This window comes from Poecilia reticulata, chromosome 11 (assembly GCF_904066995.2).
Source record: "Poecilia reticulata chromosome 11, P_reticulata-male-v2, whole genome shotgun sequence".
NCBI lineage: Eukaryota > Metazoa > Chordata > Actinopteri > Cyprinodontiformes > Poeciliidae > Poecilia > Poecilia reticulata.
The window spans coordinates 16,824,201-16,852,194 of NC_088840.1; the positions used below are offsets into that span (position 1 = coordinate 16,824,201).

The 27,994-nt window shown below is 39.4% G+C and overlaps 1 protein-coding gene and 1 long non-coding RNA gene across 4 annotated transcripts in view; one reads left to right on the forward strand and one right to left on the reverse strand.

Moving 5' to 3' along the window:
* The window catches only part of slc45a4a (solute carrier family 45 member 4a), a 58,905-nt gene that overhangs the window by 13,410 nt on the left and 17,501 nt on the right, over positions 1-27,994 (forward strand). For all 3 annotated transcript variants that reach the window (XM_008422143.3, XM_008422144.3, XM_081612295.1), the window contains exon 3: positions 5,200-6,425. In XM_008422143.3, the coding sequence (XP_008420365.2) occupies positions 6,119-6,425 (307 nt within the window). In that variant the 5' untranslated portion in view covers positions 5,200-6,118. The remainder of the gene's footprint in view (positions 1-5,199; positions 6,426-27,994) is intronic.
* Positions 20,194-23,969, reverse strand: LOC145553606 (uncharacterized). The gene is made up of 3 exons (XR_014089661.1): positions 23,324-23,969; positions 20,527-20,623; positions 20,194-20,333 (listed from the first exon to the last, which is right to left on the reverse strand). It is a non-coding gene; the product is annotated as an uncharacterized LOC145553606 (long non-coding RNA).

Consider the following 27,994-nt stretch of genomic DNA (forward strand, 5'->3'; position numbering starts at 1 on the left):
ATTAACTTAACATCTTTTTCTATTTTCCCCCAGAAAATATATTTTTACTACTTCTGTAGTTGTTTTTCTGTAGCTTAATTTAAAATACTAGGCATTTTCTTGTCATTTTCTTGAGGTTGCTCCACTACATGTTTTTTTTTATTCTGTTCATATCAGTTTATACGAATTAAGCATTTTGCAACTTAAATTTGGCTGCGTTTTATTTTTCAATGCCTGCAAGTTCGACCTCCTCTGACACAAGTGAGCTCTCATACAACATACTTAAACAAATCTCACCAAAAATGTGCAAAAAGCTGAAGTTTAAGACCCAGAATCATTACTCTTAACTTAATTCCATATAATCACCTCTTGAGTGTATAAACCTGACAGATAATGAAGAGAAATTGCGTGGAAACTGAGACGGTACATGCAGTGAGCGGGTCTGAGCTTGCCTTGATGTCATGTTTGTGTGACAGGTAATCTGCTCTGGCACAGGAATAAACACTCACTAAAATAGACCTGTGTGTACGGGCGCTGATCTGAGGAACACAGGAGACGATGCTCTTAATTTGTCCCTCTCCTTGAACTTTACAGACACCTCCTTCACGTACCATCTGTCATAATTATACCCCTCTCATCTCCACCTCTTTTTTTATACTTGGCTTTAATTTACTGACGTCTGTGAGTCTTTTGCTTCTGTCCTTCTTTACGCCTCTTTACGTGAGGCTGAATTTTGCTGTAGCTAATTAACTGCAAAGGAGTATAAGCTGTAATTGTTTATAAGCTGAGCTCATGTTACCCGAACTTAAAGAAATAATCAGAGATCTGGAAGTAGAGCTGCATAAATCGGTAAGATCGGATCACATTCTCTACTTTATGTTGTATTAAAAGAAGAAGAAATAATTGGAAAATGCCTTTAGTTGTCAAATCAGATTGAAAATCAAGTATTATAAGTTATTAAAATTGACATTTCTCAACATAAAGAAATAATATCAAAGTAAATAAATTTAATTTATAATCAATAAATATAAAGAACTAGAGCAGCATAATAAAATATTAAATGAATAAGTTACTCATAAAATAAAAATAGTCCTACATTTCTAATCAAATTGAAACTATTTCATGCAATAAAATGGTTTAAAAAATAAAAGGATACAATGACTAACATAACATATTAAGCAAAAATTAACCCCCCAAAATAACATTTAAAAATATGTAAATGAAAGTAAAATTCTATATAATTTATCCAGAATTTTAGAATAAATACATAGTAAAATGGTATAAAAATAACATTGGGATTGAAAAAAGAACAAAGTAAATGCATAAAAATGTTCTAAAACTCAAATAAATTATAACAAAAGATAGTTGTCCTCTATTTTCATGTTTTTAGTTGTTTTTGCTTTTATTCTAGATAGTTAAAATGGCCATTTCGTGCAAAACACACAAAAAAACAGTTTTCCTTCTCAGATAAATGTGACGAACTTTTCCAGCTAATTAAAGGAAAGAGACTCATAACTTTCTGGTTTGGAAGCTGCCACTTAAGCTTCCCACTTGCCGCCGCTTTGGCAGCGGCTTGTAAACATGTTGAGAAGTCGTTTGTTTTTTTGACTACACCCATCTTCAAACTCTGACTTTGCTTTCATTTCTGGCGTTTGTCTTTGATTAAATCACTGGATCCCGTAAAGTTATCTTTTAGTGAGAACTGGTCTGCATGTGGAGACAAGCACACTCACCTGCTGGTTGAAGTTCAAATGCGGCAGGGCGACATTTTGCAGTGACACACATGGTGAGTTTCACAATAAAAACATGGCAACGCTTACCCACTCGTTTCAATTCAGCACTTCTAATGGGGAAAAAACAAAAACACTGAAGCATGATAATCACAAAAGAGTTATTAGAATGTAATCTGGGTCACAGAGACTGACGGAAGTCTGCATGAGAAAAACAAACATGAGGACAATCAAGGCTTATCGCAACAGACTGCTGTATTTACCTACAATCATATATCTTCCATGCTGCAACTCCTCAATAAAAGCCAGATTTGTGACGTTTCTCCTGGCTGAGCTGTGAATCCTCACAACTTCTCCTGAGTTACCATGGGTGTGTCGGCTGATTCTCTGATGAAGGCTGATGGACTGAGCAGTGCTCTTGTGAGATATTCAAAGCTCTGGAAATTATTTAGAAGCCTCCACATGCCCCTTAAGCTTGCCCCAGCTTGGTAAACATGACAATAAAAGGCTCATAAGTGGAGTAGCTGTTGCATCTCCACCCTGCTTGGATCTTCTTATGATTCCCAGCTTAACCACTTAATGCTTGTTGTCATATTTGGAGGTTGGGTAAGACCTCAGCATTGAATCTGTGGGTGCTTGTCATTCTCTAATTTAAAGAGGAATGAAGATTACCTTTTATACTTCCTTTAAGAGTGTGGGATAGGTCTATGGACTACGAAAAACACGTTCATTATGTTTTTTGCACAAAATTGTTCTTGGATAATGAGATGTTGGTCTGCTCAGTTCTGCCTATTTTGAGCTCCTTTCAGAATGAGATGTTTCAGGACCTCTTGTCACTTCAAATCTAAAGAAGTTGCTGCTAGACCCCCCATAGATGCGAAATTATACAACCACAAATTTTTGAAAAACAGAAGTGGAGCCTCGCGCACAACCAACAAGAATGCAACAAAGTGGTTTCTGGATCGTAAGGCAACAACAAAACACTTGTTTTTTCCAGCAGCCATTGTACACGTAGCACATAGATTAGTAAAAACTAGCTGACCAAATGGGCTGCAGCTCAGCTTGGGTTGCTAGGTGATGGGCGGAACAACACTGGGGTTGCTTATTTGTGACATTGCATTTGGAAAGTTTTAGAAACGCCTCATATTCCAGATGCCAAAAATCATCAACTTATCTTCAAAAACCGGCTTGGTGGGTTTTCTAAGCCCTCAGTCTGAAGCAGTAGAAACCCGAATGGAAGTACAAAAAATTTGCAAAATGTGAATTTTGCATAATGGGTCCCCTGTTACAATTAGCAAAGTGTGTTTTATCTGTGTATGGATATGAGTGTTTGAAGTGTGCAGGTTTGTTATGAAATCAACTGGGGTGTGTGGGGTCAGGTGAAGAGGAGCGACTGTGTTTATACATGCTAAAACATTCATGACCATCTTCAGCGAGTCATAAATGTTAATGGCGACATGTGAGAACGCTGAATAATGGAGAGGAGAGGAATGAGGGGATAAACCTCCATCTTCATCCATCTGTCGATCTCATCTCTCGGTTTACTGGTCTTCCTTTTCCCTCTGACCTCTGCATCGTTACTTATTCCTCCCACTCTCCACATTCAAAGCCTCCTTTCCCTCCCTTTCTTTCATTTAGTTCTTTGTTTTGCTCAGAGGCCTGATGAAACTCATAAAGCTGTTGATGTGTGTGTGATGAAACATGTCGTCTCTGTGGGATTCATCCTAAAGAGACAAAAACACTCGGTGGGATTCAACGCTGTTAGAAACCTCCTCGCAGACTGTTTCTCTGCCTTACTCTGTGAAGCATATTAATAGCTGAAGGCCTTCCTTCTATCCCTCACTTATTCACTTATTTATCTTTTTTTTCTGTGCTCATATCTGTCGTTTTATTTTAGCTCCACACACAAGCCCTCTGTTCCAAACAGTAGCTCAGTCTGACGACGCTTCAGGTCGTCTACCACGTTGCATTCCTTCATCCTTTCCGTCCAGTTTCAAAGACTGTCCGAGTGTCTGCGAGGATGAATCATGTGCTTAGACTAATTAAAAAAATATGGACTCTCTTCAAAGGAGAGAAGACATAAATGTGTGTCTCTTGTGGTATCTGCCTGTAGGCTGTCTCAAACAGCTCAAACGTACAACTGAGGTTTTCTGCGTCTAAATACCGGTGTACACATTAGTTTTATTCATTTCGTTTTGAATTTTTCAGCCTCTAGTTTGGAACCAAAAAGGCCCTTTGTGTGCTCACAACCTTGAATTTACAAAAGGAAAGATGTCTCCGTTGAAAATATGCACAATGCTTTAATCAGGTGTTTGTTTTTTCCTTTTCTGCAGCATTTTTTGGTAATGCAAGACTTATTCACAAGTTTACATACACTATTTTCTTTGCATTTAAACAATTTGCTCAAATGACGATGTATCTGTGTATAAAATGCCTCCAACATACTGATTCATGTGACATCAGGGAGAAAAGAAGAAACCAGGATGAGAAGGAATCGTTTCAGCCCTAATTTTGTATCACAGTGCATCCTGTCCTATCATTTTCCAGTGAATGGCTGGTTTTCGCAGCCGTTTGGTATCACAAGTGAAAACAAAAATCTGAAATCTGCTATACTTGAAGCTCCTTCTAAATACCCTTAGAACTGCCTGTTTTTATAGTTCAAACACCAAATATACCTTAATATTCACTAATTATAGTGGAAAACATCTTAGCACGACCACTGAAGCTAATGTTCACAATCTTCCTTATCTCTGGTGGAAACAGCCAATCAGCAGCAGGGAAAATAAATACCGCAAATATTTTAGAAGTGCTCTGAAAAAATAAGCACATTTTCTGCAGATAATTTGGAGTTTCATTACACGGGAAAATACATGAACACTGATCTGCGAATAGGCCAGGATTCCACTATATGTACCTAAGGCTGAACGATATGGCTGAAAAATATGTCGCGAATACAAGCATTTCACTTCAGCTGATATCAACAATTATTGATTAGTTTTTTGTTTTAAATATCTGAAATACTGCCATACTGGTGGTTTGAGCTTTCCTATTTTCTCTAGTTTTCAATCCTCTCCATTTTTAACTATTATTATTATTATTTCTAAGTAGTTGTGAGTCATACTGTCACAACCTGAAACTACTTCTGCGCCAGTTACTCAGCGAGTTGTTGCTAGGTAACCAAAGAGTGAGTGAGCTAGTTGTTGCTTGGTAACCAAAGAGTGAGTGAGTGAGTTGATTTCACCAACTTTGCTTAACTTGTTGTGAGAGGTTAGCTAAAGTCTTTCCTCTGCCTACATCCCCCAGAATGCTGTGCAACTCTGGAATGGAATTCAGTGAATATATTGAATATTCTATCAGATGTATTAACTATTGTGTCCTCACTTCTTTTATTTTTATTTCCATGCCGTTATTGACATGCCTAAAGCAATAACTTTCTTAATTTCATAATTTTTCTGAGTCCTGATTTTCTGATTTGTGCTTCTTTCTCCAGATTAATCAGCCAATCGATGGGGATTTTCACAGGAGCTCCGCCCACCATCGCCACCCGCCCTCCTCCTCCCTCCAACTGCAGCCTGTCGCCCGCCCCCACCCACACCATCATCCAGCCCCCCAGACACAAAATGACTCTGGAGCTCACCGAATGGTCTTCTATATGGATTTTTACTGCTTGTAATAGACAGTAAAGCAAAACAAAGCCGCAAACCTCAATGACAAAAAAGCCATAAACACCCTATGCACCCACACACACACATCCACGCACTCGCGCACACTCTCACACACAACACATGCAAACACTTCCATACCAACAAACCAAATAAATGTTCAAGCGGCATCTCACACACCTCCCAAGACAACACAAAGAAGGAAACGCACAAAGCCGCTCTTGGAATGTACCACTCGCTCTTCCAGTGAAATACAACTGCTCACTTATTTTTTAGGGATTTTGTACAAGCCTCGGAAAGCCGATTTACATTTTTTAACTGGGTGGAAAACAAGAAGGATTTAATTTGAAGTTGCAGATTTTTTTTTTTTTTTTTTTTTTTGGAGGACAACTTGTTTGGGGCACAAGTGGTTGCAGATTTCTTGTTGGCTTTCTCCTCTTTTAGATCTGAGAGAATTATTGGTAGATTGAGAAATTGTAGCTTATTCTCCAGTTATTTAACATTTGTAGGCATTTTCTTTTAACTAGAACGTTTTGTTGTTGAATACTAACAGGTCAGTCTGTTACATCCACTGGTTGCAGTTTGTAGCTTGAGAAAACTTGAGCTTTAAGAAACTTGCTGTCAGTTTAAAATAAGCTGCAACAAACTTGATACAACAAGTTTGTGTTTACCTTTAGGAGGAGTTGCAAATTATTCAGCGCTTTTTTTTTTTTTTTGCGTTAGAAGGGGAGTTTTCTTGTTGCGTGCATGCCCTCCACCATGCCTCCACAGAACACAGAGGCTGACACCATGCAGGTCGGATCTCTGGTTGGCGGGATCGGCGCCAAGAAATCCAGCGCATCGGGCCCGGAGGAGGAAAAAGCAGGAGCAGGCGGCGAGGCGGATGGATTGGGGGGCGAAGGAGGAGGCAAAGGAGGGGAGGAGTCGGCAAGCGAGGGGTCCATCGAAGGTATACCCTTGAAGAGATGGGTGATGCACGGAGCAGTAATGTTTGGCCGAGAGTTCTGCTACGCCATGGAGACGGCGCTGGTGACACCTGTGCTGCTGCAGATAGGTAAGTCACTGGAGTTGTTGCTTTCTCCTTGTTCTTTCTAGACTTTTTCAGTCTAAAATATTCTCTTTCAGCTCTTATTTCTACAGGATGGGCCATAAGTTTTCATACATATAAAAAATAAACATTTTATTTTTGTAGGACTTCATTTTTGTAGTCGCTGCATGTCTTGGACCGCTTGGTGATTGATCTGCAACGTTTCCAGTTTTCTGAAACTCACAAATAAGTTTTGTCACAGTGTCGTGTGTGATGCTCGTTCACACACGACATTCTGCAAACATCCATTGGATTTTATTTTTAAAAATGTGTGGCATCACAGTTGCATACTTCTATGCCTATAAAACTACCTTTTAACTCCTTTTTTCTCCATAAGAGGCAAAAATAATCTTGATTGTGGCTCCTGCTACGTACTTGAAATAAAACTGTAACATTTCTGTAAGTTAAAGCCAGGAGGAGGGTCTTGGTGTTGTTAATCACGCTTGTGTACATGCCGGTCATTGTGCCAATGGCGGAGAAACAATTTACCGACATCATCAGTGGCTATGCTAACTAGCCTAAGCATTGACGACAGGCTTTGGGGAACAGAGGATGTGAACAGTGTGTACATGAGCTTGACTGACATCGCTAAGATCCTTCTCCTTGCTCTGATTGGTTGTTTCTGTCCAGGAGCAGTAAATGTATGTCCCATGATCTACTGTCATGAAATAGTGACAGTCTTATCAAATATGTAAAAAAATAAAAAATAAAAAAAATAACTGCAGCATGAAGCATTATAAAATTCATGCGGTCCAGGTTTGGTAGAAACATTTACTAAGAGTTACTACTGTATCCTTTTGTGTCCATTTTACTATATCTTAGCCTTTTCTTCCTCACAAATTGTTAGTTTTTTAGCCACCTACATATTTAAAACAGATTAGTAATCATAGATTTCATCTGCAAGATCACACAGTGTTTTACTTTACTGTGCGAGTCAGTGTTGCATCACCAGGCGACATCTTGAAAGATTTCAGTCAAGTTTGTAACTTGACTAAGGTTTTAGTTGGGAAAACATCTACATCTTCCAGAAGCTAAAACAGGGATTACAAGTTGCCATCATATAATCACAAAAACTTCTGACTCAGAAGAAAAACTGTTTCACATATTTTTCACTCGTCTATCCGCATGAATGGCAGTTTTCTTTGTATACTTCCACAATTTTTTTGTATTCTTGGTTAAACTGGACAAAAAAGACCTAAAAGAAAGGCCTTATTTTATTGCGCTGAATTTTAGAAATTAACTGTTGGGGGGAACCACTAATTGGTGTTAAAAGTGAATGTGCAAATGCCATAAAGTCTTTGAAGATTGTCGATGTGTAGATGACCACTACCTCTAAAAAATGATCCAGAAAAGCTGAAATGTAGCTGCTTTGTTTCTTGATGACTATTTGAAGTAAGTCAAGGCGTCTAAAGTAACCATTTATCCCACCACTTTGTTTGGACCCAGTTCCTCCTGCGGATTATCTGCCATGTTCTCTGACTCACTGTTTACATAAATAAAAATGTGTATTCAGGAACAAAGCCTAATTTACATTAGTAAATATTTTATTTGGCCCTCTCTAAAACCATGCAGAAAGAATCAAAGCATTCACTGGAGCCACGCCTGGTATGAAAATTTATGAAATTACCAGTAATAAGAGAGTGGTGACGAATCGGTTAGAAACTGTCATAATCTGGTTTGTAGTTGATGGCATGTCCCTCTTGCTGCTTCCTTTCAGTGCCTACTCTCTCTAAATACCTTCTCCTCCCTCAGTGACCCCATCTGATCTCCTACCTTACATAACTAAGAAGCCATTTATGGGGAGGTCACTCAGGCCACCGTGAAGCCGGTCTGGACCCCCAAAGTGGGCCGACGGAGAGAACGAGGCTTAAACACTCCTGGATGTTGTTCAGGGTGAAGGAAAGATATTGAAAGCTATAATTATGAGTTGCCATCAGATTTCCTCTAGAATAATTACCTGGCATTAAACTGAAACAATTTGTGTCATTAATATCAGTGTAACGCCGTTTCAGGCCAGCCTGCTGTGGATTCAGACAGCTGCATGCTTTTGTTCTAATTTTAGCCCTGATTTAGCTGCCTTGGCCTATTTTTTCAGCTCAGGACACGTCTGAACCCTTCTTAGTAAAATTCGAATAGCTGTGAGGTACAAATTGTACCGATTAATCCCCTGAAATAAACAAATCTGAATCAGACAGAGTTTTGACTCTATCTCAGATTTATCACTGAAGAAGGAAAACTAGATGAGCTGTTTTTATCATGCCAGGTTCTCCAGTTGACATTTTATTTTGAAGAGCATTTGTTAGCAAGCAGCACGTCCTGCTGCAGCCACTGCCCATTTCACCGTGTCTTAGATGAATGTAATTGCAATTATGAATTATTAATCCTTCAATTCAGGACTATCGAGTTTAAAGAATCCAGAGGATTTGTGTTAATTACTAGATTGTTGCAGCTTGTTTCAGCTTATGTCAGACTGTAGGAAGGTTCTTGGCTTCTTGTGTGGAAGTTTTCAGGATATTTGTGTTTTTTAAATCGGTTTTTCATAATAGATAGCAGTGAAAACATGTCAGTTTGTCAAATAAGGGAGTAATTGTCAACATAATCGCGATATTAGTGTGTGCAATATTGTTGCAAGGAATGCTTGGAGTGCAGTAATGCTTGTCAAATATACTTCAAGTGTCATGAACTTCCATTTCACATGCTAATGTGATATTTAGCCGGTTGGAGAGAGTCTCACAGCAGCAGATGGTCACATAGCTACGGGCACTTATTGTATTGTTTATTGAACATTTTCTCACTATGATAAATATTTTGATTCATCAAGATAATAATAAATGCCATTCAATGATTCTTAAAAAAAACGGGCAGCGTTTTCAGAAATGCTATTTTTTTTACTATTTAGTCCACGTTTGGTTACATGAAAGCATCAATGAAAATTAATAAATTTGAAAACATTATTATTGAAAAAAAGTTTCTTTAAAAAAGAAATCGGCGAGTTTGTAAATAGTTTGGCATTGTAACTGTTTTGGTTGTCACAATAAATACCACATGAAATTTTAAATGCCATTTCCCACCACTAGATCACTTTCTCTGATGAGAGAGCGAGGAAAGAAGAAATTATAAATATATCGCAACTGATATTGTCATCATTGCGAGATTTGCAAATATTATCACAATCTCTAAACTTCCTGATATCACACAGCCTTAAAAGTCATGGAGGACTCAACTGACTGCTCTGATAGATGCTTCCTGCAGATAAGGTGATGACAGCTCATCAAACTAAATTTAAAAAAAAATGCAGCTAAGACTTGTGTATAAATATCGACTCTTGTACATTGTTATCCACTGCTAATATCTTCATTTTACTTCTTATTGGTGTCATGGATGCATTATTAAAGATTGATGTAACTTGTCACCTCAAGCTTATTTCTGTTGACCAACCACAATGGAGGGAATAAAATGCCGCTACAGACTAAAATATCCCCTCCAAACATAGTGTTGACAAGACCATTGTGGCAGAGTTGAAAAACTGCTAACAGGACAAACAAGGTGGCAGCAATGCAGAAGCACTTGGAGGGGAAAATATCGTTCAGCGTTGGGGTTTGTTAGGAAGTGTTTTCATGTTTTTTCTCTTTAACTTTATTTCCTTTGCATTTAACTTCTAGATCTACACAAACATTTATAAGTTGCTTATATTTTATTTTTACCATACTCTTACCAATAACTAAAAACAATCTACACTGAGGCACAAACTCTACATTTTAGGAAAATCAAAGTACCGTACTATTGGTAAAAGCTGAAAACTGTCTGTAGCTGCTGGAATTAGCTGGATAGACATTGAGCTGGTTGGTTGGTTCACCCAGAGTTAAACTTTTGTGTCGGTGTGTGTAACCCCTCAACACAAAGGTCAGGGGAACGGGGTGTGTGCAGGAGACTCTGCTTGATGAAGGAGCCCTTATTTACACGAGGGAGAGAAACGAGTAGGAGCTTCTACCCTACAAGGTCCTGTGTGGGAAGCTCTCTGCTGTTCACATTCATGCACACAGACGTTTTTGTCAAAGCTAGGAGAAAAAGCAAATACTGAAATCATCAGCTCCTTTTGGAAGGAGCTGTCTGTCGAGCTGTGGGTGTTAAGTGATTCAATACAAGCTTTGCATAAACCTTTTTCTAATTCCAAACGTATCCCATCATGCCTTGATGTCTGCATTGTATTCTTTTCAATTTAATGTTTGACACTTACTGTAGCTAAGAAATGCTGTTTTTGTACTTTTTTTCTATAATTTACATCTTTTCCTCCAAATTGGACTCTCGGAAAACAACATACTAAAATAGTGGAAGATAAAAAAAGGGTTAAATTAGACTATATTCCAATAACTTAACACTTGGATATGACCCAAAAATAGCTGGATTTATTAAGTGTTTTAACTTTAAAAGTTTTTTATTTTACTTGCAGTGACTTGCGATTTATTTGCATAAGGCCTCAGATTTAAACTACGGTCTGTAGGAACTATACCCAGTGAAATGACAGGGAAACGGTGGTGCAAATGGGGAGGAGGTGATGGAAAGGGACAGTGTGCTGCGTTGCTCCTTTAGTGATGGGCCATTACATAAGAGTCCTGAGCACAGAGCCCAAAACCTGGTCCAGAAAAGATCTGATGAAGGGAAACTGAAGACAAATTATGGGGAAAAACTGACAAAACTATGATCTGTGACTTAATGTTAAAATTAATATTAAAGAAGTTTAGGAACTGTGTCAACATCTGCTTCAGAGATGAGACTGAATCTCAAGAAACGTCGCAGAAAGTAGGATTGAACGTTGAGTGACTTATGATTTTAGCATTTTTTTTCCAACCAGTAATATGGAAATTAGAAAAACCTCCATATAAAGTTGAAAACTAGAAAGAAATGTAACACTTTATTTGAAGGCATGTGCATAAGACTGACATGAGACTGTCATACACATGAAGGAGTTTTCATGAATGCCTACGACTGTTGTTTGATAAATAATGACACTTTTAATGCAAAGCTGCACTAAAAGTTGCATTAAAAGCTCATTAAAAGTGTCAACTTTGCATTAAAAGAGTCATTATTTACCGAATGACATGACAACAGTTATAGACATTCATAAACACTCCTTCATGTTCGTGACAGTGTTATGTTAGTCATATGCACACACCTCAAGTGTTACCAGAACGGTTATGGAAGCATCATTGCATAAGTAAATTTATCTTTCAAAGACTAAAAACAAAAAAATGTATACTTTAATTTGCTCTAAAGTTTTTTTTCTAGAAAAAAAGAAATTGCATAGTAAAGTTTACAAAAATGCTTCAAGCACTTGGTTCAGAATCTGTTGTTTCCTTTCTTACCTGACCTGTTTTTTTATGAATTTTGGCTTTCGTGATGCACCAAACCGCTGCAGACCTGGCAGGCGGACAACATTTTTAGCCTTCTTTGCTTTTCCAGAAGAGATTACTACAGGAAACGTCCTTGTGCTCAGAGTGGACGTTCGCCTGGAAGGAGCAGCTGATTACATTAAAGTGTTTCCCTCTCTCCTTTAATGGAATTCAACATAATCATTTAATGCTTAGTCTCTGATGTGATTTAATCACTTTAGCAGATCGTCATTGTGCCAGCCAGTTTACTTTACTTAACTTTACTTGGCGACAACCTCAAGTGGTTTCTCTTCTCTATCCTGCACATTAGCAGCGATGCCAGACTTTTTTTTATAAGTCGACCCCATTCCAGCCTCTAGTTTACGTGTAGTAGCTAAAATATAGTGCGTCATATTAGCTGTTACCCTTTTAAAGATTTCCAAAATACACCCCACCGTTCTGCTTTATCGTGGAAAATCAGCCTGATCTTGCATTGTTTATACTTGCATGCCAGGTAACCTAATCCGCTTGAGGGATCCCGTCACGTTGGCGGGCCTAATCCAGTGGCTGACCTTGGAGACGGGGTTATATAAATGACTGGCTTGATGTCACGGGGACTAATCACCGTAATCTGACCAAATCGTTCATCGAAGTGGAAGGAATACGGCGGAGACGGTGGTCAAACCTACAGAAAATGCATCTTTTTATGCTTTAGTGAAATGGAAAAACAAGGATATAAAATGTAAGAAACAGTGTTTCTAGGGAAAGATTGAGAGCAAGGTTCTCGCCGTGTGAATCGTGTTCTTGACATTTTTAGCAGCAATCCTGGTTATCTCGCACGTTCTGTCAACTCTGGTAAAGGAACCGATCAATTTATCACTCAGGCGGTTATTTATATTAGTAGGTCCACTCCAGTAAGTTTACCTTCTCACGTAGTCAGCACTGACGTGCATCGAATTGCAGCAGTAGTAATTAAGACAAGAAATGTTTGCAAACTAGAACTGCAGGCAGAGGATTCAATCCCCCTGAAGAAGCACGGTCTTTTCCAGGCGTCACGGACCAGAATAACAACAAATCAGAAAAAGGCTGGGAGTCAACACACTGATGCCAGATTAATGGGTTCTATGGACCGGGCCTATGAACTCAGCACAGCTTTTTTCTAAATAAACATTCTTTAAAAGTTAGATTTTTAATAAATACTCTAAAAATCTTTATTCCCAAAAAGTGTTTGGTTGTTCCAAAAATGTATTTTGCAACCCTCATGAGGTAAACCTTCAACAAATTTTCTAAGTAACCTTTGGCTTACATCAGGGTGTCAAACTCATTTTCGTTTTGGCCCAAATCAGGATCATGAATGCTCTGAAAGGGCCGGTTGTGCCAGAATGTGTTGATTAAACCTGATCACAAACTGTTATAATATAAATGAATTATTAAAATTAAATAATATTGAACATCTTTTCAGTCCCTCCAGGATTGCTTGATTCTTTTTGATTTTTTTTTTCACAATAAAACTCAAAGTGTTTGTGGGACTAATTTGGGAATATTTGTGATATTTGCGCTTATTTAAGACGGTAAATGCAACTTTTTATTACTCACTATGTAGATCATGGACTATAATCTGACATTTAAGGCTGAGGTAGCTGTTTGGTACAAGTAAGAAAGTTTTTGATGATTTCTGAGAAAAATCTGCAACAAACTCCCAATTATGTATTAATGCAAAAAGGTGTGGGGATTTGTTGATTTTGCGTGAATTACCACAATAATTCTCAAGAAACTGGAGGGACTGATAAATATAATTTGGCAGTAAACATGCAAAAACTGCATTGATTTGAGTGATAACATAATATTTAAACACTTTTAGTGTTTAGTCTAGAACAGGGGTGGGCAATCCTGGTCCTTGAGGGCTGGTGTCCTGCAACTCTTAGATGTCTCCTTGGCCCAACACACCTGGATCCAATAGCTGAATCACCTCCTCAGTGCAGTTAAGTTCTCCAGAGTCCTGCTAATTACCTCATTATTTGACTCAGGTGTGTTGAAGTTCAGACACATCTAAAAGTTGCAAGAGACTGTCCCTCGAGGCCTGGAGTTGCCCACCCCTGGTCTAGAATCTAGAGGGCCACATAAACAGCTGTGGCGGGCTGGAGTTGGCCCGTGGGCCTCGAGTTTGACGCATGTGGCTTCCAAGTCGATTTTTTTTTTCTCCTTTTTCTTAGAAGTAATTATAAATTACCTTTCATTTCAACCATCCCTTGTAGGGATTGACCTAAATTCAAAGTCCAAATAAGTGGAAGCTGTAAGAGATGCTGATGAAACAAGATGGTGTGCTGACATTACTGTGACGGGTGAAAAAGATTCAAAAATGTCTTCATAAGCAACAAATTCAACTAATTGATTAAATCGATTCATTTTCCAGCCCTACTTTTAAGATTATTACATCTGACTTGGTGGTTTCTATGCGTTCTGTAAAAGGTTCTTCAAGGCTGCAGCACAGTTGAATTGTGGGTTGTTTGTGTTTTTGAAAAGCCGAGTCATCACTCTTAAAGCAAAACGATGCTCTCTGCCCTCATAAGGCTTGCATGCTCCATTAAGTTTTTTGTAAACTAGTTTAAATATGTGAGGAATGCTAAACTGGATATGTGTGTTTATGTGTTATCATGTCAGCATATTGTTTCTCACCCCTGCCTGTCAAACTAGGTGAAATCAATGAAAAACAAAATGAGGTTCCAGGTTATGACAAGGGACAAAATCTAGGAGGAAAATGATTGTTTTCACTGCTTTTGTTCCTGTAAAACCAGAGTTTGAGTTTTATCCAAGCAGGTTAATTAAGTACAAAATGCATCAGGTGAACAGCAACAGCTGTGTTTTCATTACAATTGTGTGCAAACATTTTTTTTGACATTCTGATCATGTAAAAAATTAAATCCATTAAATAAGAATGCAATTAAAATCATGGATGTTAACACTCGCTCTGAAAAAAATTAAGAGGCCTCTTAAAATGATCAGTTTCTCTGATTTTACTCTTTATAGGTTTGTGTTTGAGTAAAATGAACATTGTTCTTTTATTCTATGAACTACTGACAACATGTCTCTGAAATTCCAAGCAAAAACTTTGTATTGGCAGAAAATGAGAAATGGTCAAAATAACAAAAAAGATGCAGAGCTTTCAGACCTTAAATAAATCAAAGAAAACAAGTTGATATTCATTTAGAAGCAACAATAATAATGTTTTCACTCAGGAAGAGTTCAGGAATCGTTTGCAGTTTCACAGAGGATTTATGGCTTCAACACTTTCAAATAACAAACTCGACTTTTGATGAACGTTGCGATGCTTTTTGAGCTCCGGTTAATCCAGCTGCACATTTTCCAAGCAGGTCAGCGCCTACAAATAAGCGTGATGCAAAAACAAAAAGAAAATCTCCATTGCAGTTTTGCACCAATTTCCATACGACTAAACTACAATAAATGAGTTTTTGCAAAATTGACATAATTCCATTAAGCAAATTTCTTTCTATTAATCCAATTTAAGCAATTTTATCATCCAAGGAAATGCAGCCTTAGAATTTAGCAACAAGCGTTCATCTCACTGGTTAAATCTGTTTCAGTTGTACATTATTATAAGTATTACATCCTACAGACTGTGCAGTGTGTTTGTTTTGCAATAACGTAAATGTGCCCAAATGTTTTGTTTAATGAGGCTCATGTGACCTCCAGAAAGCTCAGTATGCAAATGGTTGAGATGTAAACAGATTACCTGCGGCCTGTTGACCCTTCCCCTGCTGAACATGACAAACAGCCTCACATCTGAATGGCTAATTGGACCATTAAGCTGCTTCTGACTTTATTATTACTGCTTGTTCTAGTTTAAATAAGCAGCTTATCTTCAGAACTGCCAAATGAAAGCAAGGAATAGGTCACCAGCTGGAAGATGTTTTTAACTGTTCTCTTACTATGCTGAAATATTTTTATTAGAGAGTTGGTCGTAGTTTTAAGTTGGAGCTGGAGGCGAATCAAATTAATGGGCATCGTTCCAGTTCTTTTTATGGGGGGGGGGGAGACTTGAGCTGAAAAACAAATGTCTTGATTTCCTTGCTCGTCTGCATTCCAGCTCCCTCAAATGTTCGTGAGAAATAAAAGAATGACAAAAATAACTGAAATCTGCAATCAAGTGGGTGAAAGGAGCTTCCTGTGTCGGGCGGCTGAACCCAGTCCGGGGACTGGTGATCTCTGTCAGGCCTCAGAGTAAAACCGCTCCTCTTCTCCATCAGCGCAGGTGTCTTGGTTCATGTGTCCCACTGAAAGGAAACCCAGATCGTTGTCCTGAATCAGTTCTGGCTATAGAATACCTCCGAGTCATTTGAGGTGTTTTGTTTGTGCTTTCTGGTGTTGAAACACGTTGGGATCCTCCTGGAGGAGCTAGCGATGTATAGGTTTTTCTCTTAGAGATCACATTCAGTTTGATGGATCCATTTGCCATCTTTAAAATTCTCATTGAAGGGGAAAAATGATTTTTAGCAATTTTATTTTTCATTCAACCTTTATTTAACCAGGATAGCTCTCCTTGAAGTCTGAGATCAATCAATCAATCAATCAATCAACTTGTATTTGTATAGCATATTTCAGCAACAAGGCGTTTCAATTTGCTTTACATCATAAAAGCACAAAGTCATGCAACATAGAATCGACAACAGAAACATTCGATTTAGCCGAGTGTCATCGTTAAATTCTTATGGTGTGTCTGGTTTACGTTTGCATATTGAATGTCTAGCGCGGCGAGATTTGAAGCATTTTGAGCATTTGAAGCATCGAGCAAAATGTCAAGCGTCTGCATTCAAAGTTCACATGTGTCGAACTTGAAGCATTGGAACCGTTTTTGATGCGCGTAACGCTTTTGGTGGGAACGCACCATTAATCATTTATGCTTCAAAGGCAACTCCAAACACCTGGGTTTTTAGTCTAGACCAGTGGTTCTTAACCTGGATTTGATCGAACCCCAGGGTTTCGGTGAGTCGGTCCCAGGGGTTCGGCGGAGCCTCTGCCGCGGAGGTAAAGACACACTTGTGTAAAGTCGTGATGGCGCCCCGTTTTGCCATCACTTGCTACAGAGAATCACGTTACATTGCTTAGCCAATCAGAGCTGCGGAGGGGCACTGATTGAAGGAGTTTCACTCTCAACATGGATTTGAGCTTGTGTCTTTAATTAGTTCAGTAAAGCTCACAGTTTTTACCAAATTCTATAGTCTAAATCTGCTCCTTAGTCACGTCTTTTCGGGGTTGCTACTGCCTCTAGTGGCGTGGGGGTGGTAACACAGCTAATATAATTACATTACTAAATCAGAATACCACAAAGTATTTTGTGTGTGTGTGGGAGGTGGAATAAGAAGGGTTCGGTGAATGCGCATATGAAACTGGTGGGTTCGATTCCTCAAAAAAGGTTAAGAACCACTGCTCTAGACCTAAAGGACCTCAGTGTTTCAGCAGTTTTGCAGTTTTCTGGAAGTTTGTTCCAGATTTGTGGTGCATAGATGCTGAATTCTGCTTCTCTTTGTTTGGTTCTGGGGCTGCAGAGCAGACCAGAACCAGAAGATCTTTAATGTATTGTGGTGCTAAGCCGTTCACTGATTTATAAACTAACATAAATATTTTAATGTCTATTCTCTGAGCTACAGTGTAGAGACTGTAGAGACTGGAGTGATGTGCTCTATCCTCCTAGTTTTAGTCAGAACGCCAGCAGCAGCGAAAAATCTCTTTTGCAAGGGTTTCCTGACAACAGTATAGTGATACAGTTGGTTACAAAAACCACAATAAATAAAAACCACCAATTTAAACAGCCAACTTTGTTTCTGCTAAATTATTTATAAAACCCTTGAAAGAACAAAAAGAGACCAGCTCTTTCAAATTTATTTCATGCTGAAGCCGGTGGTGCTGTGAAATGAAAAGCTTTTTCTTTTACCGGAGTCGGTGCAGACTCCAGGAACGCTCAATAAAAATAAGTCCTGTGAGCGCAAGTGATTCAGCCCCACAGGCTCCTGATAAATAAAGGAAAATTACTAAGGAAGTATTCTTAGTTATTCAGTTATTTGTTTCACTGTATGTGGCTGCAGTCCAAGTGATTAAAAATGAATAGAAATGTCTGTGAAAGTCACATGATTAAACAGAAACAAGGCTTTGTTTGCTCTGTTTGTAACAGCATGTCTAAATTGACTGGAGGTTTTTTCTGTTTATGAAACTTTTTACATTGAAAAAACCTGAACTTATGTGAAATGTTATGATTTTCCTGCTTCGTTCTCTGAAATACTTGATTGGAACATGTGTTTTTCCTTCCCAATATAACATTTGTAAACATTTTTTATTTTTTAACATTTCCGATGAGACTTACTGTATATTCTAATATTTTTAATTGTATTTTTACTTTTATGTGATTGTATATTTACGAGAAGTGACTCAAAACTTGTAAGATCATTGATCTATATATTTTGTTGTTCTACCTTTTATTTTGCCTAATAGGAAAACCTGAACAAATTAAGCTTCCAGCAGCTTCAAGCTGCGAGGCCAAGACACTAAATTTTAGTAAGAATTTGAGCCAAAGAAAGTCGGAGTATTTTCAGAACAAAGTGGAATTTGTTTCACGAAGACTGTAAACTGGAGAAACACTAAGATCATTGTCCATCACAGTCAAGTCCCTATTCTGCAGCTTTATAGATGAAGTAAACAGGATCCTCACAAGACGCATTTGAGCTTTTTTCCTACCTGTTCTTCACTTTCAAAATGCCTTACAGCCACAAATCCATCACAGTGGAATGAAGTCTGTTTTGTTCCGAACCTGAGAAAATACCATCCAGAGTTCAGCTCTGCCAAGATGTCTGACATTCATAATTTGCACAGAAGTGTCCGTTGTTAATTGCATGACCTGCAGTGTGCATAGTTACATAAGACCGCCGACTGATCTGTGTCTATTGGCCTCATCGATCCCTTCGTTGGAAGGCTGCAGCTTCCTGTTGGTGGTAGGTCAGTCGCAGCCAGAAACCAGCAACCCTGCTGCTCGTCACATACGCTCAGGCATTGAATATGAAAAAGTAACTCAATATAAGTGTGTTTTAACATGCAGAAGAAATCCGTGCAGACATTTTTAAACGTTTTGCCGTGGTTGACTCTCTTCCCGTATTCGTCTGCGTGTCTCAGCAGGAGGCAGCTAGTTTACTGCAGTGCTGTTACATAACTCTGCTGACTAGAAGCAGCTGTGTGTGCGTGCATACCAGCTGGCTTCACCCAATCTGAATGCCACCTTATGGCAAGAGAACAGGGGGCAGGAGGAGGGGGAGAATTTAGCACCTTTGCACAGCGATGTGAACATTAGTTCGTAATGTCAGCTCCTCTCCCAGTGGACAACTATTAACGCAGTTTATCTAGTATCTCCAAGCTTGCTTAGTGAACAGAAACTCTTAGCTTGTGATGCATTTTTTTCTGTTCCTCTTCCGGCATTAATTCAAATATTGATGCAGCGGTTTGCTCTGTAATGCACTTCTGTAATGACAGCCTTGGCTGCTGGTTATATTTGTCTTCATTTATGCAAAGTGTTTCTGTAAAAAGAGAGGGTGTATGTTTGCCCAATGCATGATTGATGGCCATCTCTTACTGCTGGGAAGTGCTATGACTCACTCCTCTCCTCTCCTTTGGTCTCATTTTCTTTTTCTGCACTTTATAATCTCTGACATCATAAATGTTGGTTGAATTTGCTTTTAGCAGTTTTTTTTTTTTTTGTGCCATTACATCACAAGGTTTTACCGGGATGAACGATGCTGCGCTTCGAGCTGTGAGCTCAACATTTACGAGGCCTATAAAGGGTCACTGCTCTCTTGTAAAAACAGTTCAGCGAGCTTGGATTAAAACTTGGAATAATTATTAATTTATCCACAGATAAAACTGAAAATTATGTAACGTTTAAATTGAAATCCAAGATGAAACGAGGAAGATCTCATTGGACAATAAAAAACAGAAGTTTATATAGAGATATAAAAAAATAAATGCATACAGAAAAAATAGAAGGGGAGTTATGGGAAAATACAACAGACATTTGAAATTGATAATATCAACGGCAGCGGAGGACGTGAACAGAGATCTTCACGCTGCGCTTCCAGATATTGAGTTAGCAGCCATCTTGTTTGGCTCGTCACGTCTCTCTTCGAATTGTTGTACGGCTGTTTGTAGCACAGGCAATTTACAATTAAACTTCATAGCACTAATCTAGTGTCATACGGAAAAATCTAGAACTAAAACCTGGAAGAAATTGTTTCTGAATAGCCGAATGTCCAGATCCGTCTGTGTGAAGCAAATGGCCTGGAACAAGAGGCTGGTTCTCAAATTCAAAATCAATTCAAAAACACTTTATTAATCCAAAAGGGAAATTAAATGTTGTTGTAGCTCATTAATTTAGATTCTTCAAAGAGTTGTTGAAGATCGTGTTGTCTGTTGGTAGGAAAGATCCTGTGCAGTGGTTCCATCTACCAGGCTGGGAATAAAGCAAACACAGAGTTAATTTAATTAATGAAGCAATCCAATCAGCATAAACAAAAACTAAATTTTGTGGTCATGTTCACTTGGATTGTAAAATCCAACTTGCAAAGTGTTTCCTTTGCCACTATTTATCTTCCAAATGATTGGGAGTGTTTCAGTGTATATATCCTCTTTAAAATAGAGGGTACCTGGGTAGAGGTTTGGGGTGAGTCACGTCTAAAGCTGCAGCTCGTATCGCTCCAGACATCAGGGCTTTGACGAGAGCGTCCTGATCCACAACCAGACCTGAAACATTAAACGATTCAGCCTGGTAGAGGAGAAAGATTTACCTCTGCTGTAAATTTTGAAGAATGGATGGCAAAAGGCATTTGGTCTGTTCAACATCTCATGGAAGACAGAAGGAATATTTTGAACTTTGAAGAATTACAGCATAAATATAATTTTACCGGCACTAAAAAAGAATTTTGAGCTGTAATTAAAGCTGTCAGGCTTTTATTAACACAATACAAGGTTCGTTATTTTATACAGTCTCAGTACCACGGCTTTACCCACTGTTTATCCAAGACTACTTTTATAGACAAAAACTGCAACAGTAAATTTTAAGAACAGTCATCATCCAAAAGACTTTCACTTTCCCCTTGAAAAGAAGAAATATACTTAAAGAATTTTCTTTTAGTGTATGCAAAAAAATTTGATGTAGCTATTTAAAATACCCTTTACCCCCAAACAAAAGAAATTAATTTTAAAATATTAGATAAAATTTATCCATGTAAAGAATACTTCAGACTAAAATTTAATATTGAGGCAAAAGACTGTGTCTTTTGACGTAGAACTTTTGCAACATTTATCCTTTTCTTGCAGTTATTTTTCTAAATTTTGGAAGGATCTTCATAATTGTTTGCTGACTCATAATTTAAATATTCCAACTTTAACTTGCAACAATATTACATTTGGCATTTATATTTTGGACACAAAATTGGAATATATCATTAATAACCTGATCATTATGACCAAATATTATTACATAAATGTAAATTAAAAAAATTACCCCCAATCTTTGATCTTACCTAAAAGAAATTTCACTTCTGTTTAACTCTGTGAAAATGGTTGAGACAAAGTATGCAACTCTACTGTGTAGTAGTTTGTCCTGTTTGATTTTTTTCATTTATCCATTTCCTGATTAAGACCCCGTACAATAATTCCAGTTATTCAGTTTATTAGGCTTTCTTTATTTTCTAATAATAATCACCTGTTGTGTCATATAACGTTCATGTCATTCTGTAACCCCTGTGTTTCTTACTCACCAGGAGTAAGAAAAAGTGACTAGGAGTGACTACCGACTCCTCACTCAAGATACTGTATAAAAAGTATATGCGCTTGTAAGATTTGGCTGTTAAAGTAGAAACAGCCAGGAGACTGGAAAGTGGGCTGGCTTTGCTGTTGCCTAGCAACATAGTATACATTACATTGTTCCACTGATGGAATCTGATGATGTCAAAGTGTTGTGATGTCATAAAAAACAGATGCCTTGAATATTCTGCATCTGAATCAAATTTGCAAGAAGCTCAAGAAGCAGCACGGACGTTGGATTTCCATATAGGATTTAACATTGCATTTTTTGTAGCTTTTCTGATACATCGGTTGGATAGTCAAAATGTCACAAATTGACCCTGACTCATTAACAAAGTCCCAAATTAGACAAATGACAAGAGATGAATTGGCTCTCGTGGTTATGGATTTTTTGCACAGGATTAAAGAAAAATCTGCGGTGCTGATTAAGGAGAACGTACTGAAGGAGGATTTGGAAAAAGCTCACATACAAATTGAGCTTCTGAATGAGAAAATCAAATCACTCACCAAAGACCTAAACTGGTCTCTCAGGCAAAACAAATATCTGGAAAGTCAGGAGATCCCAAAGTTACAACACGAGTTAGAGAACCGGAGTTCCCACAGGACTCAGCTATTGTCTGAAATTAAAGACTATAAAAACAAAGTTAAAGAGCTTCAAGCCTCTTTAAAAAACCTGGAGAGGGACTCAAAACTACAGGTTGAGAAGGTTGAGGCAGAAAAATGGCAAATAGTGTCTGTAATCACAGCACACCAAGCGAAGCTTGAAATGCAACAAAATGAAGTGAAGAAACTTGAGGTTGATGTGTTCCGAAAGATTGACGAAATTGGCATGAAGAATAATGAGCTTTCAAAAGAAAAAGACAAGTCCAGAGTTCTTGAGGCCAGGGTAAAAGCTCTGGAAAAGCTTTTGAAGGAGGCAGAGAAGGAAAATAAAGCTCTTGAGAAGAAACTTCCCAGAACCCCAATGGAGGAAGCCATAGAGAAAACTAAACAAGAGTTTAGAGCAAGGATGGGTTTATCTTCATGCACATTAACTCAGGAAAAAAAGCAAAACAGGACACTAAAAGAACGTCTGAGGAAAAAAGAACAGGAGGTGAGCAAACTCATAGAGCAGCAGGCTGAAACCTCCAAGCTCTTAGCTTTACAGCAAAAGAAAGAGGCCCTGGCTGTGAAACCAACTTTAACCCACACAGAGTATGATTGGAGAGATCTTAAGAAAGAAAATAAATCCTTAAATTTACAGATGAACGTACTAAGCGAAACCAGGGAGAGAGATCAACAGCACATTAAAGAAGTCACTAACCAACTGCATAAGATGACAGAAATGTACATGAGAGAGAAGAAGCAACATGATAACTTGAAGGAAACCATAAAGAGGAAAGGGGCTAAGGTAGAAGGTGATATTGATCAAAGCAAAGTTGAAACACAACTTTGCTTTGATCAACTCAAACCTCTACCACCAATCAAGGGAAAAAAACTAGAGCTACCCAAAACAAAATCAATTGGCAATCGAAGAATTCTGGTTCTGCGGGAAGGAAAGATAGAGCCAGAAATTATTGAAGAAAACATCAAAACACAAGCAAAGCTGAAGCCAACACCTCCCAGCAAAAGGAAACCTGAAATGCGGCCTCTTACCTCTAAAGGCAGGAAGGTTTGCCCCACAGAAACCGACCAGACACAAATGAGCAGTAGATAAGGGTATATGGGTTAAACCTGAGACCTGATTCCCTCTTCACATGGGTTCACCACCTGTGGGAGGGACAAAGGGGTGGGTTGCAGTATCAAAAGGATGGCAGCTGAAGGTGGGGGACCTTGATGATCTGATCGTGAGCTACAGACGCTCCGGAATCAGAGTCTGGTCCTCATTCCCGGCAGTATCTCGGGCTCGTTTCCGGTGAGAGTTGGACTCCACCAAGGTTGCTTTGTCACTAATTCTGTTCAATACTTTTATTGACAGAATTTTTAGGCACAGCCAAGGTGTTGAGGGGATCCGATTTGGTGGCCTTAAGATCGCATCCTCTGCTTTTTGCAGAAGATGTGGTCCTACTGCCTTCATCAGGTCATGATCTACAGCTCTCACTGGAGCGATTCGCAGCCGAGTGCGAAGTGGCCGGGATGAAGATCAGTCCCTTCAAATCCAAGGCCATGGTCTTGAGCTGAAAAATCTGGTTAGGATGCATCCTGGACGCCTCCCTGGTGAGTGAGGTGTTTCAGGCACGTCCCACCAGGAGACAGCCAAGGGGAAGACCCAGAACACGATGGAGAGACTATGTTTCTCTGCTGATCTGGGAAATCCTGGACCAAATGGCTTGGGAGAAGGAAATCTGGGCCTCCTTACTTAGGCTGCTACCCCTGCGATACGAAGCGGATGGAGAAGCGGAAGAAAGTGGATGGATGGATGGACGGACGGACGGACGGACGGACGGACGGACGGATGGATGGACGGACGGATGGACGGACGGACAGACGGACGGAAGGAACGAAGGAAGGAACGAACGAACGAAGGATGGATGGATGGACAGTTCCAATCATTAAATAATACTCCACCAACCCAGCTCCGGCATCTCCTGCGTCCACCTGAGCTCCGTCCACATCTTCTGCATCTGCATCTGCTCCAGCTCCGACCTCGTCTTCTGCATCTGCCTTGTGTCTGGTCACATCTCTATCTGGAGCTCCAGCCACGCCTCTGGTCACCATTGCTACAGCCTTTCCGTCATCTTCAGGACCAGCACCACTTCCAGTTGCTGCTGCTGCGGACTTTGCGCCCCTCACCTCAACTAGTACTCTCCCTGAGTCCCTAGTGCTTCCTCTGAGTCCTCACCTCTTAGTGCTTCCCTGAGTTTTGTAGTGCTCCCTCTGAGTTTCCTAGTGCTCCCCTTAGTCTCCTAGTGCTCCCCCTGAGTCTACTAGTGACTGAAGCCAACACCTCCCAGCAAAAGGAAGCCTGAAATGCGACCTTTTACATCTCAAGGCAGGAAGGTTTGTCCCACAGAAACCGACCGGAGAAAAATTTGCATTAGATAAGGGTATAGGGGTTAAACCCAAGACCTGATTCCCTCTTCACATGGGTTCACCAACTGTGGGAGGGACAAAAGGGGTGGGTTGCAGCATCAAAAGGATGGCAGCTGAGCCGGAAAATCTGGTTAGGATGCCTCCTGGATGCCTCCCTGGTGAGTGAGGTGTTTCAGATACGTCCCACCAGGAGAAAGCCCAGGGGAAGACCCAGAACACGATGGAGGGACTATGTTTCTCTGCTGATCTGGGAACTCCTGGACCAAATGGCTGGGGAGAGGGAAATCTGGGCCTCCTTACTTAGGCTGCTACCCCTGCGATACGAAGCGGATGGAGAAGCGGAAGAAAATGGACGGACGGACGGACGGGGACGGACGGACGGACGGAAGGAACGAAAGAAGAAAGGAACGAACGAAGGAAGGACGGACGGACGGACGGACGGACGGAAGGAAGGCGTCTCCAGCGTCCACCTCAGCTCCGTCCATGTCTTCTGCATCTGCATCTGCTCCAGCTCCGGCCACGTCTTCTGCATCTGCCTTGTCTCCGGTCACATCTCTATCTGGAGCTCCAGCCACGCCTCCAGTCACCGTTGCTACAGCCTTTCCGTCATCTTTGGGACCAGCACCACTTCCAGTCACTGCTGCTGCGGACTTTGGGCCCCTCGCCTCACCTCGTGCTCTGCCTGAGTCCCCTAGTGCTCCCTCTGAGTCCTCACCTCTTAGTGCTCCCCCTGAGTCTCCTAGTGCTCCCCCTGAGTCTCCTAGTGCTCACTCTGATTCTCCGAGTTTCCTAGTGCTCCCTCCAAGTCTCCTAGTTCTCTCTCTGAATCTCCACCTCCTAGTTCTCCCTCAGATTCTGCTAGTGCTCCCTCTGAGTCTCCTAGTGCTCCCTCTGAGTCTCCTAGTGCTCCCTCTGAGTCTCCTAGTGCTCCCTCTGAGTCTCCTAGTGCTCCCTCTAAGTCTCCTAGTGCTCCCTCTGAGTCTCCTAGCGCTCCCTCTGAGTTTCCTAGAGCTCTCTCTGAGTTTCCACCTCCTAATGCTCTCAGGGAAATCCATCACTCATCTCCTACCTGGGTCTGCTGCGTTCTCTCTCACCACCATCACCCGCATTTCATGACACACACCCTTTAAATTAAATGTATAGGTTTTCTCCGAGTGCTCCGGTTTTTCCTTTTCGAAAAAAACTGATTAGGTTAATTGATCTCTTAATCTTACTTCTGTGTCTCAATCACTGACTGTTCACAAATAATATGAACTTATCTATTTCAGATTCTTAATGTGTTTCTTTTTAGCACACACTCCTTAAATGGCCTCATACAATGTCTTCCAGCCCTAGTGTTTCTTTATTTTCTGTTTTCTTAGTTGTTTTAATTTTTAACTCTCTAAGCTGGAGCGTCTTCTTGTTAAAAGGAAGTTGTTTAAGTGTTTAGGCTATTTTGTCTCTTAATTTTACCTCTCTCACTCCTAACTATTGGACATACAAAAAATCTGAACTGAATAAAACTTTCTTTCTAGCACATGCTCATTAATGGCCTCATACATTGTGCTCCAGCCCTCCATTTCTATTTGAAATAGGCTAAACAAAAAAAGTGTGATTATATCACCAAGCTGAACACAGCAACTGCATTTAATCATATTTTCAATTTTTTCAGATATTTACTGGTGCTCTCATGGAAAATACAGTGGTGAAAATAGAAAATAATAATGTCCAATAAGACTATCAGGTGTGTGTGTGTGTGTGTGTGTGTGTGTGTGTGTGTGTGTGTGTGTGTGTGTGTGTGTGTTGGGGATGTTTACCACCAATTACTGAAAACTATTGAGACAAAAATAATTAAAAATTCTTATCGTGATGCATTTTTCACAATAAATGATGAACAATATGATAAATGTCCACTCCTAGGCTTTACTCACAGTGGCACATGTCCTGTATAAACATGAGCAGAAAGGCCACTCAGTGAGGAAGAAGCCATTCCTTCAAAAGATTAATAAAAAAGTAAGATTGCAATTTGCAAATGCACACAGACAGTGGCATGTGAGGTGTCAGTAACATCTTGTCTTACATTGACTTCCTCCATTCAGTGTGCTAAACACATCTAATAAATAAGAAAAATTCCTTAAAGCTTATTTTAGGGAAAAGGCTACTTCTAATGCTAAGACTAATGCTAAGGCTAATGATAGCACTAATTAGCAGCTGCTAATTAGCACTTAGCTAAGGCTAATTCTAAGGTTAATGCTAATGCACTGCCTTGCTTCCTATGCATCGCTATCGTAAGTAACACTTCAAAAGAGCAGAGGAAGTCTTATATTTTTTGAACAATAACAATATTTCTTGTTAATCAGTTGCTTAGAGATGAACACGTTTTCTGGTAGCAAAGTGCCACAAAGTAAACATCTGACTTTTACGTTTGCAAAATTTACCAACTATATTTCTTGTGTCTAAACAGATGAACAGTATTTAAAAGGGTTTTGGGTTAATCCAGAAAACATTTAAATATATCCTCTTTTTTTTTACCACAGCTGTGCCAAATGTCAGTATACTAGCAGAAAAGAGGCACTGCTACAGCATTCAGACCCAAACCCATCCATTCTCACTTATCCATGACTAGGATGTGAGAAGGAAGCTTTGACCCAGTTACACTCTCCAGCTCATTTTGGGGGATCCCAGTTTTCCCACCTGAACCAACTCCTTTTGATAAGTAGAAGCAACGACTCCGCTTTGAGCTCCGCTCTGATGATGCAGCTTCCCTTCGCTAGCACAGGAAGCTCTGTTTGAACATTTTGTATCCAGGAGAAATGTTCTTAAAATAATCTGAACTATTCTTTTTTTAAAGGTCTAAAGCTAAACAGAGCTGAAAATCAAAACATTAGTTTAAAAGCTGTAAAATATCGACCTAAACCTTATCTTCATTTTACCTCAGCTTAACATACAATTTTTTGTATGCGAGTTTATTTCTACGCTGCAAAAGCACAAAATCTTACAAAGTATTTTTATTTTGTTCCTACACTTTAGATGAGATAAAACTCACTTAAAAGTAACATTTCTGCTAGATGTAGGAGCTTGTTTTAAAACAATCGTTCCTTGATGATGATTAAAAGATATTAGTACCTCTGCCAGATTATTTCACTTATACCCAGACCATTTTCCCTGTTATAAATGAAATAATACGAGTGTGGAACTAGAACTTTTTCATCAAGCTACTTTTCCAAGTTGGTTTGTGTTATTTCAAGTGTGCTTGTATTTACGCTAGAGACCAAAAACATTTATACGATTTTGTGGTTTTGCAGTTTTCACAAA